Source organism: Oncorhynchus keta, chromosome 27, assembly GCF_023373465.1.
Source record: "Oncorhynchus keta strain PuntledgeMale-10-30-2019 chromosome 27, Oket_V2, whole genome shotgun sequence".
In the NCBI taxonomy this organism is placed as follows: Eukaryota; Metazoa; Chordata; class Actinopteri; order Salmoniformes; family Salmonidae; genus Oncorhynchus; species Oncorhynchus keta.
The window spans coordinates 10,882,157-10,896,009 of record NC_068447.1 but is presented as its reverse complement, the minus strand read 5'-3'; the positions used below and the strand labels follow the sequence as shown (position 1 = coordinate 10,896,009).

Sequence of the window (13,853 nt, the reverse complement as noted above, 5' to 3'; positions counted from 1 at the left end):
GCGGTCATTGGTTGTGTCACCGCCTCTGATTGACTTGGTTTTTCTCGACCAGGACATTAGCGGTGACTCAGAATATCACTTCTCAACAGCGGTGCTTTCGTCCCAAGTACGAAGCAGAAAAAGGAGTATAGAAACTAAAAGTCCGAGTTTTTTTTCCCCCCCCTGAGACATTCACCATCAAAAACTTTTAAGGTGAGTTTAGATATGTCCAACAACATTTCCCGTTAGCTCGCGTAGCTCTCCCGGTTAGCTAAATACTGTTAGCTTGCTAGCAAATGTATCGAAACAAAGGTGGTGATTGAACATAAGTGAGTAAAGTTATTCACCAGCGACGTGTTAGCCGAGATTGGAGGAATAAAGAAAAGAGTAACATCTTGTCTTGATACATTTAGCTAACTAGGTAACCAGTTAAACTAGGTAACTAGGTAACCAGTTAAACTAGGTAACGAGGTAACCAGTTAAACTAGGTAACCAGTTAAACTAGGGTAACCAGTTAACTTAAACTAGGTAACGAGGTAACCTAGGTAACCAGTTAAACTAGGTAACGAGGTAACCAGTTAAACTAGGTAACTAACCAGTTAAACTAGGTAACCCGTTAACTTATGTATCTCATCGTTTAGCCATAACTGCTTGTTACTTTGCTGATGAAAGTCTTTAGCTAGCATATATCTAGCCAAGTTAGCTATAGCGAGATGCACTGCGCCTTCCATGTGGTTGTCTTTTATCACATGTTGTCACAGTGAGGCTATTAGCCTGGCCAGGTAAGTACAGTTAACTGGCTAGCAAACTACACATTCAGCTACATACCTAACTAATGTTTAAACTATATTTGTTTACAAATGTCAAGTAAATCTCAATGTTTTTGAAACCTCTGACTCATGACATCATGTGATTTCTTGACTCATGTTTCACAAATGTCTGTCACACTAGAGAGATGTGTAAGTTACTGTAGAGCCCCCCCCAAACAATTAGCCAGCTGTAGACCGTCTTAGCGAAATGTGTGATGTCTTATTAAGTATGAGCTGTATGGAACGTTTTAATTGTATTTTTTTATTGAAACTTTATTTAACCAGACATCTAGGTTAATGTTTTGGGAGAATATTAACCATTCTGATTTAGAAGCGTATAGTGACCTAGGTCAGTCTAGTCACTGATCAGCTCAGACAGCCCTGAAACAGGTGAATGAATATGGATGTCAATGCTTTAGTTCAGTGTAGCTTCGTCCTGCGAAATAGCCATTTTAAATGACCATTTTATATCTAATAAAAAATAAGTAACTTTTAATGTTGTAAATGGGTAAGCCATCTGTAAAATAAATTAAAAGTCAAAATTGTTACTACAAATGGTCATTTTAAATGGCCTAGTTGAGGGACGAAGCTAACTTCAGTACTGTAGGACTGCACAGAAGAACATTCTGAATGGGGTAGCTAGGCATATATTTGATCACAACTTGGTAAACACTGGATGAAAACAAAGAGGAAGGTGAGTGAACATAAAACATGTCATTAGTTATAATAGTGGACCTTGTGATCATTGTCATAGTCTCTACCCCCCCCCCCCTCTTCTCTGGCCGGTTGGGGTGGGGCACTTCCCATGTTTTCATTTGGTGTTCAGAGACATAATGGAGTGTGTCTCTCTCTGGTCTGTGAATTGGATGTGTAGTGTACAGTAGTCTTGCCTTTAGTAATGTGATTGTTGGGCATGTTTAGCTTGGCTCAGTGATTGTGCTAAATGTTCACATGATGTGCTTTATTTTTATCACTTGTTTTTTAAACTTTGTAGTAGTGTCAACCACCTGTTAGTAGGAATGTGTTAGTAGGGTTATGTCTTTTCACAATTGTGTGTTGTCTTGTATGTTGTTCTTGTAGAGGAACAAGGATTTGGCTATTTTCATGGTGTGCGGTTTGACAGTGCTACACGTGAGTAACATTTGCATCAATGTTGTGGGATAGGGTGTATACACGTGTAGGAGTTTTTTTTGTTTTGTTCTCTAAGTTCGCTGTGTGTTGTAGTTTTTTTTCATTTCGTCGTGTGTGTGTGGGAGAGAACTTGGACATTGACACTGACTGTGGTCGACTGTGGTCGACATGGTAGCAGTGTATCTTTGACTACCTCTAAGTTCCTGTTTCCTGTTCATGGCTTATCTTGTGATTTGTTCACAAAGTGGGATGCCACAGTGTATAATATAAAAAGGAACAGCATGTGACATGAACATCTCTCTTGTACTTTTCCTTTTCAACACCATTCTCAACAACACACTGGAGACACCAACTTATAAACAAACCGTCATTCACAGTGATTCTGATGTCGTACCGGAAATGCGACCAGACCAGTTCATGTCTTCTCTTCTTCCTGGAATGACCCGTATGGCTCAGGTGACATCTTAACGAATGTACGCAAGGGCCTACGGCAACAATTTGATCAGAAGGACACCATAGCCAAAGGCCTGGTCCTTAAAGGCAAGGCTTGTATGTTTGAGTAGTTGAGGATGATGATGATGATGATTAGTCATTCATAAGTGACTGGGCTCTTACTCCTCGGCATGGTAGGTGTCTACTGTAGACTCTGGGACAGTTTCACCTGCCACACCCTATAGTACAGCTGATCTCTATTTACTCTGGACTGGAAGTGTGTACTCTGTCATGTGATGCACTCTGTCATGTGATGCACTCTGTCATTCCCACCCTCTGTCATTCCCTCCCCCTGTCATTCCCTCCCTCTGTCATTCCTTCCCTCTGTCATTCCCTCCCTCTCCCTCCCTCCCTCCCTCTCTCCCTCCCTCTCATTCTCTCCCTCTCTCTCTCTCTCATTCTCATTCCCTCCTTCCATCCTTCTCTCTCCCTCATTCTGTCTCCCTCTCTCTCATTCTCTCTCTTTCTAGTGGTTGTAAGTGAGCTTTTAGTTTCTTATTAACTCTGGCTGTAGGCCTATCTCTTCCAGTAAAAGGGAAACTGCTCTCTCATCCTGTTTGTCTCTTGCTATTCCATTAGGCCTAGGTCCATTTGTCTTGCTCCACCCTCAGTCCTGTGATTATGCTAGTTTTCCATGATAACTTGTGTGTATTTGTTTACCAGCTTTGAGAGAGCGAAGGCTCAGTACCAAAACACAGACCATATCAGCCCCAGTACATACTGTACATTGCCTTCAGAAAGTATTCATACCCCTTGACTTATTCCACATTTTATTGTGTTACAGCCTGAATTCAAAATTGTTTAAATATACTTTTCTCTACACACAATACCACATAATGACAAAGTTAAAACATTTTTGCAAATTTATTGAAAATGAAATGACATAAATATAGAATTTACGTAATTATTCACACCCCTGAGTCAATACTTTGTAGAAGCACTTTTGGCAGCGATTAGAGCTGTGAGTCTTTCTGGCTAAGTCTCTTAAGAGCTTTCCACATCTTTGCCCATTTATGATAAAAAAGTCTTCAAGCTCTGTCAAGTTGGTTGACCATTTTCAGGTCTTGCCGTAGATTTTCAAATCAAAACAGTAAATTGGCCACGCGGGAACATTCACTGTCTTCTTGGTAAACAACTCCGGTGTAGATTTGGCCTTGTGTTTTAGGTTATTGTCCTGCTGAAAGGTGACCTCATCTCCCAGTCTCTGGTGGAAAGTAGACTGAACCAGATTTTTCTCTTGAATTTTGCCTGTGCTTAGCTCCGTTCCATTTCTTTTTTATTCTTGGAAAAACTCCCCCGTACTTAACGATGACAAACATACCCATAACATGATGCAGCCACTCAGAAATGTGTTGTATTGGACACTTTGTATTCAGGACAAAAGGTCATTGCTTTGTAACATTTTTTTGCAGTATTATTTTAGTGCCTTGTTGCAAACAGGATGCATGTTTTTAAATATTTTTATTATGTACAGGCTTTCTTCTTTTCACTCTGTCAATTACAGTTGAAGTTGGAAGTTTACATACCCTTAGGTTGGAGTCATTAAAACACGTTTTTCAACCACTCCACAAATGTCTTGTTAACAAACTATAGTTTTGGTAAGTTGGTTAGGACTTCTACTTTGTGCATGACACAAGTCATTTTTCCAACAATTGTTTAGACCGATTATTTCACTTATAACTCACTGTATCACAATTCCAGTGGGTCAGAAGTTTACATACACTAAGTTGGCTGTGCCTTTAAACAGCTTGGGACGTTCCAGAAAATGATGTCATGACTTTAGAAGCTTCTGATAGGCTAATTGACATCATTTGAGTCAATTGGAGGTGTACCTGTGGATATATTTCAAGGCCTATCTTCAAACTCAGTGCCTCTTTGCTTGACATCATTAGAAAATCAAAAGAAATCAGCCAAGACTCCAAATTTTTATATAGACCTCCACAAGTCTGGTTCGTCTTTGGAGCAATATCCAAACGCCTGAAGGTACCACGCACACTATTGTTTGTACAGATGAACAAGTATAAACACCATGGGACGACACAGCCGTCATACTGCTCAGGAAGGAGACGCGTTCTGTCTCCTAGAGATGAACGTACGTTGGTGCGAAAAGTGCAACTCAATCCCAGAACAACAGCAAAGGACCTTGTAAAGATGCTGGAGGAAACAGGTACAAAAGTATCTATATCTACAGTAAAACGAGTCCTATATCAACAACCTGAAAGGCCGCTCAGCAAGGAAGAAGCCACTGCTCCAAAACCATCATAAAATAGCCAAACTACGGTTTGCAACTGCACATAGTGACAAAGATCATACTTTTTGGAGAAATGTCCTCTGGTCTGATGAAACAAAAAATAGAACTGTTTAGACATAATGACCATCGTTATGTTTGGAGGAAAGAGGGGAAGGCTTGCAAGCCAAAGAAGACCATCCCAACCGTGAAGCACGGGTGGCAGCATCATGTTGTGGGGGTGCCTTGCTGCAGGAGGGACTGGTGCAATTCACAAAATAGATGGCATCAGGAGGAAGGAAACTTATGTGGATATATTGAAGCAACATCTCAAGACATCAGTCAGGAAGTGAAAGCTTGGTCGGAAATGGGGTTTTCGAAATGGACAATGACCCCAAGCATACTTACAAATTTGTGGCAAAATGGCTTAAGGACAACAAAGTCAAGGTATTGGAGTGGCCATCGCAAAGCGCTGACCTGAATCCTATAGAACATTTGTGTTCAGAACGAGCAAGGATCCTACAAACCTGACTCAGTAACACCAGCTCTGTCAGGAGGAATGGGCCAAAATTCACCTAACTTATTGTGGGAAGCTTGTGGAAGGCTACCTGAAACATTTGACCCAAGGTAAGCAATTTAAAGGCAATGCTACCAAATACTAATTGAGTGTATGTAAACTTCTGACCCACTGGGAATGTGATGAAAGACATAAAATATTAAATAAATTATTATTCTCTCCTGTTATTGAAATGTCACATTCTTAAAATATAGTGGTGAACCTACCTGACTGAAGACAGGGAATTTTATTAGGATTAACTGTCAGGTATTGTGAAACTGAGTTTAAATGTATTTGTCTAAGGTGTATGAAAACTTCCGACTTCAACTGTATGTTAGTATTGTAATTTGTGGAGTAACTACAATGTTGATGTTTTTCCTATCACAGCCATTAATTAAACTCTAACTGTTTTAAAGTCACCATTGGCCTCATGGTGAAATCCCTCACGGTGAAATTTCCTTCCTCTCCGGCAACTGAGTTATGAAGGATGCCTGTATTTTTGTACTGACTGGGTGTATTGATAGACCATCCAACGTGTAATGAATAACTTCATGCTCAAAGAGCTATTCAATGTCAGCTTTGAAAAAAATATCCATCTACCAATAGGTGCCCTTCTTTGTGTGGCATTGGAAAACCTTCCTAGTCTTTCTGGTTGAATCTGTGTTTGAAAACCACTGCTCAGTTGAGGGACCTTACAGATAATCGTATGTGTGGGGTACAGAGGTAGTCGTTCAGAAATCACGTTAAACACCAATATTGCACACAGTCCATGCAATGACTTGTTAAACAATAAAAAATAAAAACATATGCTCGCCATAACAAAGGGGCTGAATACTTATTGACTCAAGACATTTCATATATAATTGTATTTTTGACATTATGGGGTATTGTGGGTAGGCCAGTGACCCCCCCCCCCCCAAAAAAAAATCTTAACTTAATCCATTTTAAATTCAAGATGTAACATAACAAAATGTGGAAAAAGTCTAGGGGGTGTGAATACTTTCTGAAGGCCTTGTACCAGGTAGAAACCACCACAAGCTTCCTCAATAGGTTTCAGTGTTAATAGATGTAATGTACTTTCTTGTTTTTAGTTAATAGAAACTATTTTATGTTCCTTGACAAAATCTTTGACGTCAATGTTTTCTTCTTGATAGTAGACATCCGGAGATCAAAAGCCCAGCTCCTTGAGATATATGTTGCTGTGTTGCTCGTTCAGTGACTGGGGACAAGGCAGCAGTACAAACGGGCTGCAGGTTGAGGCTTACATAACATGTTTTTAACTGATGACGTGCCCTGGGGGATTGCTGTGTGTGAACAATGACACATTCTGCCTGTTGTATGTTTTGACTGTTACAAACTGAAATGCTCAAATCAACCTACATTGTTTTACATGTCGAGGTTCGGTAACCTTGATGTTATGAAAATGCTTTTAGAACATAAAAATATTTTATTTTGAGCACCTAGCTCAGGATAGAAAGATGTGGCCTCAGCACCTAGCTCAGGATAGAAAGATGTGGCCTCGGCGCCTAGCTCAGGATAGAAAGATGTGGCCTCGGCGCCTAGCTCAGGATAGAAAGATGTGGCCTCGGCGCCTAGCTCAGGATAGAAAGATGTGGCCTCGGCGCCTAGCTCAGGATAGAAAGATGTGGCCTCAGCGCCTAGCTCAGGATAGAAAGATGTGGCCTCAGCACCTAGCTCAGGATAGAAAGATGTGGCGTCAGCGCCTAGCTCAGGATAGAAAGATGTGGCCTCAGCGCCTAGCTCAGGATAGAAAGATGTGGCCTCAGCGCCTAGCTCAGGATAGAAAGATGTGGCCTCAGCACCTAGCTCAGGATAGCTCAGGATAGAAAGATGTGGCCTCAGCACCTAGCTCAGGATAGAAAGATGTGGCCTCAGCACCTAGCTCAGGATAGAAAGATGTGGCCTCAGCACCTAGCTCAGGATAGAAAGATGTGGCCTCAGCACCTAGCTCAGGATAGAAAGATGTGGCCTCAGCACCTAGCTCAGGATAGAAAGATGTGGCCTCAGGACCTAGCTCAGGATAGAAAGATGTGGCCTCGGCACCTAGCTCAGGATAGAAAGATGTGGCCTCGGCACCTAGCTCAGGATAGAAAGATGTGGCCTCGGCACCTAGCTCAGGATAGAAAGATGTGGCCTCAGCACCTAGCTAAGGATAGAAAGATGTGGCCCTAGCTAAGGCGCCTAGCTCAGGATAGAAAGATGTGGCCTCAGCGCCTAGCTCAGGATAGAAAGATGTGGCCTCAGCACCTAGCTCAGGATAGAAAGATGTGGCCTCAGCACCTAGCTCAGGATAAAGATGTGGCCTCAGCTCAGGATAGAAAGATGTGGCCTCAGCACCTAGCTCAGGATAGAAAGATGTGGCCTCAGCACCTAGCTCAGGATAGAAAGATGTGGCCTCAGCACCTAGCTCAGGATAGAAAGATGTGGCCTCAGCACCTAGCTCAGGATAGAAAGATGTGGCCTCAGCACTCAGGATAGCTCAGGATAGAAAGATGATGTGGCCTCAGCACCTAGCTCAGGATAGAAAGATGTGGCGTCAGCGCCTAGCTCAGGATAGAAAGATGTGGCCTCAGCGCCTAGCTCAGGATAGAAAGATGTGGCCTCAGCGCCTAGCTCAGGATAGAAAGATGTGGCCTCAGCGCCTAGCTCAGGATAGAAAGATGTGGCCTCAGCGCCTAGCTCAGGATAGAAAGATGTGGCCTCAGCGCCTAGCTCAGGATAGAAAGATGTGGCCTCAGCGCCTAGCTCAGGATAGAAAGATGTGGCCTCAGCGCCTAGCTCAGGATAGAAAGATGTGGCCTCGGCGCCTAGCTCAGGATAGAAAGATGTGGCCTCGGCGCCTAGCTCAGGATAGAAAGATGTGGCCTCGGCGCCTAGCTCAGGATAGAAAGATGTGGCCTCGGCGCCTAGCTCAGGATAGAAAGATGTGGCCTCGGCGCCTAGCTCAGGATAGAAAGATGTGGCCTCGGCGCCTAGCTCAGGATAGAAAGATGTGGCCTCGGCACCTAGCTCAGGATAGAAAGATGTGGCCTCGGCGCCTAGCTCAGGATAGAAAGATGTGGCCTCAGCGCCTAGCTCAGGATAGAAAGATGTGGCCTCAGCGCCTAGCTCAGGATAGAAAGATGTGGCCTCAGCACCTAGCTCAGGATAGAAAGATGTGGCCTCAGCTCCTAGCTCAGGATAGAAAGACGTTTCCACACTACAGACCCGGCGTCACTATAGACCCGTGTTTGATCTCAGGCTGTGTCGCAGCCGCCTGCGACCAGGAGATGCATGAGGCGCCACAGAATTGGCCCAGCGTCATCCGGGTTTGGCTGGCCGGGATGTCCTTGTCCCATCGCGCTCTAGCGACTACTTGTGGCAGGCCGGGTGCAGGCACGCTGATTTTGGTCGCCAGCTGTACAGTGTTTCCTCCGACACACTGGTGTTGCTGGCTTCCGGGTTAAGCTAGCAGTGTGTCAAGAAGCAGTGCGGCTTGGTGGGGTCGTGTTTCAGAGGATGCATGGCTCTCGACCTTCGCCTCTCCCGAGTCCGTACGGGAATTGCATCGATAGGACAAGACAGTAACTACCAATTGGCTATCACAAAAAAAGGGGTAAAAAATATTATAAAATAAACCACTTGCAAACGTTTTTGAGCTCATTCAGCTGTAGGCTACATTAGTGGTTTTTCACATGGACAGGGGCATCATATCAACTGTTAGTCAACATTAGCAAGCTAGCTGAATGCATGATGTCCACAATAACACTGCCGCTAGCTAGCATAGATTTACCGGGAGCCTCCTTCTAGATAGCTAGGTGTCTGTTCTGCAAGAATTCGCTCCAGACATGTAGTGTTGCTAACAGTGTCCATTTTTATTAAATCAATTGCAGCTAGTTGTGAGTCTTTAGATGATGTTTTTAACCTTTTATTTAACTAGGCTAGTCAGTTATCAACAAATTCTAGGAATAGCGTTCTTCGGTTACCAAATGATGCTGCCAATGTCGCTAGGCAACCTAGCAAAATATCAATGGTAGCTGAGCTTGCTGTGGTTTCGGACTAGTTGGCTAGCTAGCCCACCTTGCACGGTGTGTGTATATATATTTTTTGTCAATTTATCGTTCATACCATGTTACCTGGCTAGTCTCTTAATTAACAGGATAGCCTTCTATAAAGGCACTTATTTTCAGAATTTTTGTATTGTCAAAATTTAAAACATTCTCAATGAGGCTACAAACATGCAATCTAATCTGGGCTGCTTGTCAGACGAACCATTCAAGTGATGTCATTGATGACACGTTATCAAGATGGAGGCACGCAGTAGTCAGATGAGGCCATTTTTTAAAAAGATTATAACATTAAATATGAGCTTTCGGCATTTTTAAGGGTACGAACATTCTTCTTTATCACATTTTTCTTATCAAAACCACCTTAACTTACTACAGTCAGTTTCTAGCCTACATTGTTTGTTCTAGAACTCGCCCAGCCTACAGTATGTGGACAAGAAGGGTATCTCTGACTTGTTTGCTTGTTAGTTAGGTCTTTTATAGGGTGTTCTGACCACACCCACTTTTCAGCTTACATCACATCTTTGTTGCCGTTAGCTACCCTTCTCTCTCTCTTTACCGTCTCACAATAAGAAAAGGATGAGTGATTTATGGGAAGGGGTCTGGAAGTGCAGAAATGGATCATGGTGGATTAGTGGTGAAAAACAGGAATCTCATTATGAGCTTTATGGCCTGGGAGTCCCCATGCCATGTGTGTCACTCTTTCAGAGCTGTGTATGGGCACGGGTCTATGGACAGACAGACAGACCGCTCTGTTCTCCAACCCTCTCTCTGTGTGGTCCAGAGCCCCCCGATCCTGTCTTCTGCCACATTATTCTCAGCTAGTGATCTGCCATCAGAGGTTAGCAGTTTATGGGTGAGATTCTCTCTCATTTGTTTTGTGGTATTTACTCTTCTCATGCCAACATTGACAGTTTCCTTTGTGTTCTTCCCACAGAATGTCGCTGTATCCATCCCTCGAGGATCTTAAGGTGGACAAGGTCATGAAGGTAAGGTAAACCCAGTATCGGACAGAATACTGGACTTTTTTAAATGTAGGCTACTCTGACCTCCTCCCGGGTGGCTAAAACCAAATGAAAATCGACATTGTTCTTTGTTAAAGAGAGGAAGAAAAATACAAAGCTTCAGCCAAAGTGTTCTAGTGTCCATTATATTTTCTCTCGGCAGCAGGTAGGTAGCCTAGCGGTTAAGAGCGTTGGGCCAGAAACCAAAAGGTTGCTGGTTAGAATCCCCGAGCCGACGAGAGTGAAAAATCTGTCTGTGCCCTTAAGCAAGGCTCTTAACCCTAATTGCTCCTGTAAGTTGCTCTGGATAAGACCGTCTGCTAAATGACTAGAATGTCATGTTTAGTGACATTTTATTTTGCAAATGTCAGTGTTCTAGTGTCCGTTACTCTGTCTAGGCTCCAGGTGTTCTAGTGTCCGTTACTCTGTCTAGGCTGCAGGTGTTCTGGTGTCTGTTACTCTGTCTAGGCTCCAGGTGTTCTAGTGTCTGTTACTCTGTCTAGGCTGTGGGTGTTCTAGTGTCTGTTACTCTGTCTAGGCTCCAGGTGTTCTAGTGTCTGTTACTCTGTCTAGGCTCCAGGTGTTCTAGTGTCCGTTACTCTGTCTAGGCTCCAGGTGTTCTGGTGTCTGTTACTCTGTCTAGGCTGTTCTGTCTAGGCTCCAGGTGTTCTAGTGTCTGTTACTCTGTCTAGGCTCCAGGTGTTCTAGTGTCTGTTACTTACTCTGTCTAGGCTGCAGGTGTTCTAGTGTCTGTTACTCTGTCTGTTCTAGGCTCTCCAGGTGTTCTAGTGTCCGTTACTCTGTCTAGGCTCCAGGTGTTCTGGTGTCTGTTACTCTGTCTAGGCTGTGGGTGTTCTAGTGTCTGTTGTTCTAGTGTCTTACTCTGTCTAGGCTCCAGGTGTTCTAGTGTCTGTTACTCTGTCTAGGCTGGTGTTCTAGGTGTTCTAGTGTCTGTTACTCTGTCTAGGCTCCAGGTGTTCTGGTGTCTGTTACTCTGTCCAGGTGTTCTAGTGTCTGTTAGTCTAGGCTTCCAGGTGTTCTAGTGTCTGTTACTCTGTCTAGGCTCCAGGTGTTCTAGTGTCTGTTACTCTGTCTAGGCTCCAGGTGTTCTGTTACTCTGTCTAGGCTCCAGGTGTTCTAGTGTCCGTTACTCTGTCTAGGCTCCAGGTGTTCTGGTGTCTGTTACTCTGTCTAGGCTGTGTCTGTTACTCTGTCTAGGCTGTTGTTCTAGTGTCTGTTACTCTGTCTAGGCTCTAGTGTCAGGTGTTCTAGTGTCCGTCTAGGCTCTGTTCTAGGCTCTGTCAGGTGTGTCTAGTGTCTGTTACTCTGTCTAGGCTCCAGGTGTTCTGGTGTCTGTTACTCTGTCTAGGCTCCAGGTGTTCTAGTGTCTGTTACTCTGTCTAGGCTCAGGTGTTCTAGTGTCTGTTACTCTGTCTAGGCTCCAGGTGTTCTAGTGTCTGTTACTCTGTCTAGGCTGCAGGTGTTCTAGTGTCTGTTACTCTGTCTAGGCTCCAGGTGTTCTAGTGTCCGTTACTCTGTCTAGGCTCCAGGTGTTCTGGTGTCTGTTACTCTGTCTAGGCTGTGGGTGTTCTAGTGTCTGTTACTCTGTCTAGGCTCCAGGTGTTCTAGTGTCCGTTACTCTGTCTAGGCTCCAGGTGTTCTAGTGTCTGTTACTCTGTCTGTCTGTTACTCTGTCTAGGCTGCAGGTGTTCTAGTGTCTGTTACTCTGTCTAGGCTCCAGGTGTTCTAGTGTCCGTTACTCTGTCTAGGCTCCAGGTGTTCTAGTGTCTGTTACTCTGTCTAGGCTCCAGGTGTTCTAGTGTCCGTTACTCTGTCTAGGCTGCAGGTGTTCTAGTGTCTGTTACTCTGTCTAGGCTGCAGGTGTTCTAGTGTCTGTTACTCTGTCTAGGCTCCTAGGTGTTCTCCAGGTGTCTGTGTCTGTTACTCTGTCTAGGCTGCAGGTGTTCTAGTGTCTGTTACTCTGTCTAGGCTGTCTAGGTGTTCTAGTGTCTGTTACTCTGTCTAGGCTCCAGGTGTTCTAGTGTCTGTTACTCTGTCTAGGCTCCAGGTGTTCTAGTGTCTGTTACTCTGTCTAGGCTCTGTTCTAGTGTCTGTTACTCTGTCTAGGCTGGTGTTCTAGTGTCTGTTACTCTGTCTAGGCTCCAGGTGTTCTAGTGTCTGTTACTCTGTCTAGTCTGTTCTAGTGTCTGTTACTCTGTCTAGGCTGCGGGTGTTCTAGTGTCTGTTACTCTGTCTAGGCTCCAGGTGTTCTAGTGTCTGTTACTCTGTCTAGGTTCCAGGTGTTCTAGTGTCTGTTACTCTGTCTAGGCTCCAGGTGTTCTAGTGTCTGTTACTCTGTCTAGGTTCCAGGTGTTCTAGTGTCTGTTACTCTGTCTAGGCTGCAGGTGTTCTAGTGTCTGTTACTCTGTCTAGGCTCCAGGTGTTCTAGTGTCTGTTACTCTGTCTAGGTTCCAGGTGTTCTAGTGTCTGTTACTCTGTCTAGGCTGCAGGTGTTCTAGTGTCTGTTACTCTGTCTAGGTTCCAGGTGTTCTAGTGTCTGTTACTCTGTCTAGGCTGCAGGTGTTCTAGTGTCTGTTACTCTGTCTAGGTTCCAGGTGTTCTAGTGTCTGTTACTCTGTCTAGTCTCCAGGTGTTCTAGTGTCTGTTACTCTGTCTAGGTTCCAGGTGTTCTAGTGTCTGTTACTCTGTCTAGGCTCCAGGTGTTCTAGTGTCTGTGTTACTCTGTCTAGGCTGCAGGTGTTCTAGTGTCTGTTACTCTGTCTAGGCTGTTACCTGTCTAGGGTGTTCTAGTGTCTGTTACTCTGTCTAGGTTCCAGGTGTTCTAGTGTCTGTTACTCTGTCTAGGCTGCAGGTGTTCTAGTGTCTGTTACTCTGTCTAGGCTCCAGGTGTTCTGTGTCTGTTAGTCTAGGCTCCAGGTGTTCTAGTGTCTGTTACTCTGTCTAGGCTCCAGGTGTTCTAGTGTCTGTTACTCTGTCTAGGCTCCAGGTGTTCTAGTGTCTGTTACTCTGTCTAGGCTCCAGGTGTTCTAGTGTCTGTTACTCTGTCTAGGCTCCAGGTGTTCTAGTGTCTGTTACTCTGTCTAGGCTCCAGGTGTTCTAGTGTCTGTTACTCTGTCTAGGCTCCAGGTGTTCTAGTGTCTGTTACTCTGTCTAGGCTCCAGGTGTTCTAGTGTCTGTTACTCTGTCTAGGCTCCAGGTGTTCTGGTGTCTGTTACTCTGTCTAGGCTGCAGGTGTTCTAGTGTCTGTTACTCTGTCTAGGCTCCAGGTGTTCTAGTGTCTGTTACTCTGTCTAGGCTCCAGGTGTTCTGGTGTCTGTTACTCTGTCTAGGCTCCAGGTGTTCTGGTGTCTGTTACTCTGTCTAGGCTCCAGGTGTTCTGGTGTCTGTTACTCTGTCTAGGCTCCAGGTGTTCTGGTGTCTGTTACTCTGTCTAGGCTCCAGGTGTTCTGGTGTCCGTTACTGTCTAGTGATGTCTTCCATATAAAGGTTGTCATGGATATGTGTCCAGCTGCATGTTATCGTAAAGTGTGATTAATTTTTCCCTTCCATAAAGAATGAGGATGTCTG

The 13,853-nt window shown here is 44.3% G+C and overlaps 1 protein-coding gene and 1 long non-coding RNA gene across 10 annotated transcripts in view; both read left to right on the top strand.

Annotated features, from left to right (window-relative positions):
• Positions 1–32: 32 nt before the first annotated feature.
• The window catches only part of LOC118360255 (syntenin-1-like), a 33,972-nt gene continuing 20,151 nt past the window's right edge, over positions 33–13,853 (top strand). Inside the window, exons 1-2 of one of the 4 annotated variants that reach the window (XM_052481659.1) lie at positions 33–192; positions 10,199–10,250. In XM_052481659.1, the coding sequence (XP_052337619.1) occupies positions 10,200–10,250 (51 nt within the window). In that variant the 5' untranslated portion in view covers positions 33–192; position 10,199. Of the gene's footprint in view, positions 193–693; positions 762–9,962; positions 10,118–10,198; positions 10,251–13,853 lie in introns of those variants that run through there. The other 3 variants (XM_052481658.1, XM_052481656.1, XM_052481655.1) reach the window with 3 other exon arrangements.
• Positions 11,696–13,467, top strand: LOC127912436 (uncharacterized). 6 transcript variants are annotated; one of them, XR_008082720.1, is made up of 4 exons: positions 11,696–11,780; positions 12,601–12,635; positions 12,706–12,985; positions 13,203–13,467. It is a non-coding gene; the product is annotated as an uncharacterized LOC127912436 (long non-coding RNA). The 6 variants fall into 6 exon arrangements; XR_008082719.1 differs by adding an exon at positions 12,531–12,565 and having other exon boundaries at positions 12,601–12,985; XR_008082722.1 differs by having other exon boundaries at positions 11,710–11,780; positions 12,776–12,985.